Source organism: Seriola lalandi, unplaced genomic scaffold, assembly GCF_002814215.2.
Source record: "Seriola lalandi dorsalis isolate HSWRI2012SDOR001 ecotype SW California unplaced genomic scaffold, Sedor1 jcf7180002054979, whole genome shotgun sequence".
NCBI lineage: Eukaryota > Metazoa > Chordata > Actinopteri > Carangiformes > Carangidae > Seriola > Seriola lalandi.
In genome coordinates this window covers 99,213-103,112 of record NW_019525529.1, presented here as the reverse complement: position 1 = coordinate 103,112, position 3,900 = coordinate 99,213, and the positions used below count along the sequence as shown (strand labels likewise).

The 3,900-nt window shown below is 42.2% G+C and overlaps 1 protein-coding gene across 1 annotated transcript in view; it reads left to right on the top strand.

The window, feature by feature from the left end:
* LOC111647032 (interleukin-13 receptor subunit alpha-1-like) overlaps positions 1 to 2,881 on the top strand; it is a 12,784-nt gene extending 9,903 nt beyond the window's left edge. The window contains exons 9-10 of the mRNA XM_023396639.2: positions 179 to 263; positions 374 to 2,881. Of these exons, the coding sequence (XP_023252407.1) occupies positions 179 to 263; positions 374 to 466 (178 nt within the window). The 3' untranslated portion in view covers positions 467 to 2,881. The remainder of the gene's footprint in view (positions 1 to 178; positions 264 to 373) is intronic.
* The last annotated feature ends 1,019 nt before the right edge of the window (positions 2,882 to 3,900 follow it).

The window sequence follows — 3,900 nt, the reverse complement described above, 5'->3', positions numbered from 1 at the left end:
GGGGGCGTTTCACTGGAGGCCATCCCAGAGATCCATGTCCCGGTCTGAACTCTTGCTGTCAGTGAAATGTCTGGACGCATTAAAAAAACATCTGTCTGCATAATTATTGTATTTTGGTGGTTCCTCTTGCTGTCTGTCACTGACATGCTTGTTGTGTTGTGTTGTGTTGTGTTCGTAGGCACAGTAACATCCTCTGCCCCATCATACCAGATCCTTCAGCAATATTCAAGGAAATGATGATGAACGGAAACAAAGACCATAAGGTGTGTTTTTAAGAGGGGAAAAAAAAATGCAGATGTGTATGATCTACTCGCCTACCCTCTCTGTGTCCATAAACACTCATTACACTGTTCTTTTTTTGTTTTGTTTTCAGACAGGGAGTCTTTACACGCCGGTGCCAGAGCCCGTTGAACCGTGTAAAATTACGATTGCAGCGGAAACCAGCGTCCTCCAGCAAAACTCCTGACATGTACATGTACACAGCAAAAAGCCTGCAGTCCAACTGGACAGCCGCTCCGGGCGAATTCTTATGGAACATTTACAGGCTGAAAACCTTTGTTTCACTGACCTCCTCCGTTTGAAAGCATCTGCTGCACATCTGACAGGAAGTGCGGTTCGTGTGTTCTGTTGTGCCAGTTTTCTATCGCCATGTGAGGACTTCATCTACTAGAGGGCAGCAAAAGCAAGGTTTTCGGCAGCTATTACAGTTCGTTTTTTTCCTTACAGTTGCCTAAGCACCATTTTGAAAACAGTTTTTTTCAAAACACTTAACATAGTTCATAAAACCAAACATCCAAAGTGCAAAACTCCTCATATATCCAAGTAAAATGAAGCACTGCATTCAGAACTGAATAAACAAAAACAAAATTTCAAACACTTCTTTCATATTACTACTCAATTATTGTTGTTCATTTGGTCAGTCAATCAATCAATCAAAAGAAAAAACCTTTATCAAACACGACGAACAGAAAAAAAATTTGAGGGGAAAATATACAGAAATTTTTTTTAAAAAGACAAAAAAAAAAGATAGAAAATATTTTGGCTGCATCTCGCCACCTCACTGGGTCTGGCCACAGCGCCTCATCAATATCGGCGAGGGAAGAATCATATCCAGTCCTGGACAGCACCCGCATCAATATCATCACATGACTCTTCCACTGCCTGTTGAAGAGCCACATGGACATAGGGCTGACAGTCATACACCTTCCTCCACCGTGCAGAGAAGAACTCAACTGCACTGAGAAATGGAGAGTAAGGTGGAAGGTACTGAACAAGAAACTGTGGCTGGTCAGCAAAACCTCTTTCGGATCAGGGCTGAACGATGGATTGTTGATTGTTGATCGGTCCGTCCAAAAAAATGTGAGGATGCGGTCTGTGTTGTATTGACCAAGGTTGGCATGGCAACAGAGGACAACGCCATCTACGTTGCGAACGATGCGACCGAGAAGCGATGGACGCAGTACGACTGGTGGAATCCCCGAGCTGCGCAGAGTGAACGGTGTTCCGGTTACGTACCTGGGCTCAAGCCTAAATGTGTGGACGACAGAGGTAACAGTAACTAACGTAGCCCCGGACTTCATCTGAAAGCTGGGCCCTTTTTTTGTCCTCGTCCTCTCCCTCCAGCTCCTCCTCCATCTCTCACTCTCACCCTCCCTCCACTTCTTCCTATCACTGCTGCTCCCATTGTTGTTGTAAAAATTTACCTTTTTTTTTTTTTTATCATGCTAATATCCTGATAGATGAGTCAACAATGAAGCAGTTAGGTGTTTGGCCGGGTGGCATGTGTATCGGCCAGCCGGTCCGCAGATGTGGCATTTTTTCCAAATGGCAAACAAATGACTTCATGTTGGATTCCTGTGTTTCACATAGAGAACTGTGTGCAGTGAATTCCAAAAAGTGCCATGTTGAATTGCAATTTGGGTGCAGAGGTGAAAATGCGTTGAGAGTCTTGAAAGATGGGAGCTGAAGTTTTGCTCTGTGAGTGTCAGTTCCAATCATTAAGCTTTATGTCTCATTTTTGTGTGTTAGCAACTGAATAAACAAAACTGTAAGTTACTCTCTAAGGATGGTCCAGGGACACGCTGTGATGACTGAGTGGGCTACTTCAAGGGGATTTACTGTCCTACCAGTAAGTGGAGCTGTTGTATGCCTGGATATCCGGTGTACAGATACAAGACCTGGCAAAGGAATTACAAGAAAATGCCCACATGACTGCCATCAAGGCAGCCACACAATAGGCAGGAAGCAATAGCCTATGTGGTGGGAAAGTACTGCCTTCTTTCTACTGAGGGTGATCCCAAGACTATACTGTACTGTAACCGCCCCCATATGAGGAAGAAAGCTTGTTGTCTTGGCATGGATCCAAACACTGTCTTATATGGAACTGAGGAAAGCGAGTGCATGGCAAGTAGCACGGACCAGTGCTACTGTCGGTGCTGAGGGAAAAAAAAAACAAAAAAAGGAAAAGAGACTTCACCTCGCCAGTGAAATTCAATTGAGAGGTGTGGCTACGGTGGAATTCTGAATATCTAATCTTGAGAAAAATCTTAGCATCCTCATTTTTACTTTATCATCTCCAGCAACTCATTATTATCAAAAGGAATTACACTTTGTCATCAGTCAGGAAATAAACCTGACCTGCATGAACTTTGCTGGCAAAACGCTGATATTTCTGACGTCAGCGTCTAGATACCAAATGTCCTGTATATTTGGGAATGCTAATAACAACTTTTTCTTACAAGAATTAATGTGACTTGTCTCTTGTCTCACCTGTATTGTTAAGAAGCGTTTTCGACCTTTGTACACAACCTTTTGGACAGAAAAACAAAGATACATAGAATTGTGAAAGCATCTGAGCATACATTAAACTTATTACAACATGGCTGTTAGGTCTGTTGATTTTGTGTGATCTTCTGTCTGCCTTCTCATTCACCACACACCCAAATACAAAATGCCATTTCATCTTTCATAATGCACTGTTACTTCCTTAAAGGTGCTATATGAAAGATTGTGAAGCATTTAATCGCTTTTTTTTATCGCCAATATATGTGAACAGATTGTTATGTAACTTAAAACTTAAGACTTTCTCATCTGCCTATAACAGTATGTGGGCTGATTTCTATGTAAACACTATAAGGCTGGGATATATGACTTTATATCAATATCTATACTACTTTGGTTCCTCTCAGTCTCTCTTTTTTTGAGCCATTCGTTCTTCATATTTGGCAATGTGATTCTGTTTAAAATGATTAATCCCATATGTCGTATTCACCACTGTCACGTAGAGTCGTGACAAATAAAACCCGATCAGAAGGCGAGGCTGGTGTCGGTGCGTCACTGTCTGTTCCTGCGTGTCTGGACTCGGGACGTAAGTCTGAGGCTCAGTGTTTGCGCTCTTGTCATGCATATCATCAGCTTTGCTTTGAGTGAACGCTGACTAACATCAGTTGGATGGGGTTAGGGGGCATGTGACTGATCATAACATAGTATTTTTTTTAAAGGGGACAAGTACATGAACGCAGCATTGGGGAAAGTATCAACCGAGGACTTAAGTTTCTTAATGTCAGTTAATTTCCCAGCCCCAGGCAACACTAGCTAATGTTAGCTTAGAGATGGAGTAGAACGAAGAACCAACTCCCAGCAAAAAACAAAACATCAGTTCTTTAGAACCTGTTATTTACTAGATTTTTTGTGTGTGTATTATCTGTTGTTACTTTAGCGTTATCATTGTCTCAACCCTCTGCCAGACCTATAACATTACATGACAATATAAAAGGTCAGTTCTTTTATGCTCAAACATTAACATCAGCTCTCAGTAATGAAGTGTGCCGACACATTTATAATAAAATAAATGCGACACCCCCCCCCCCATTGCTCCATTGCCATCGCTGGCGTTCCTCC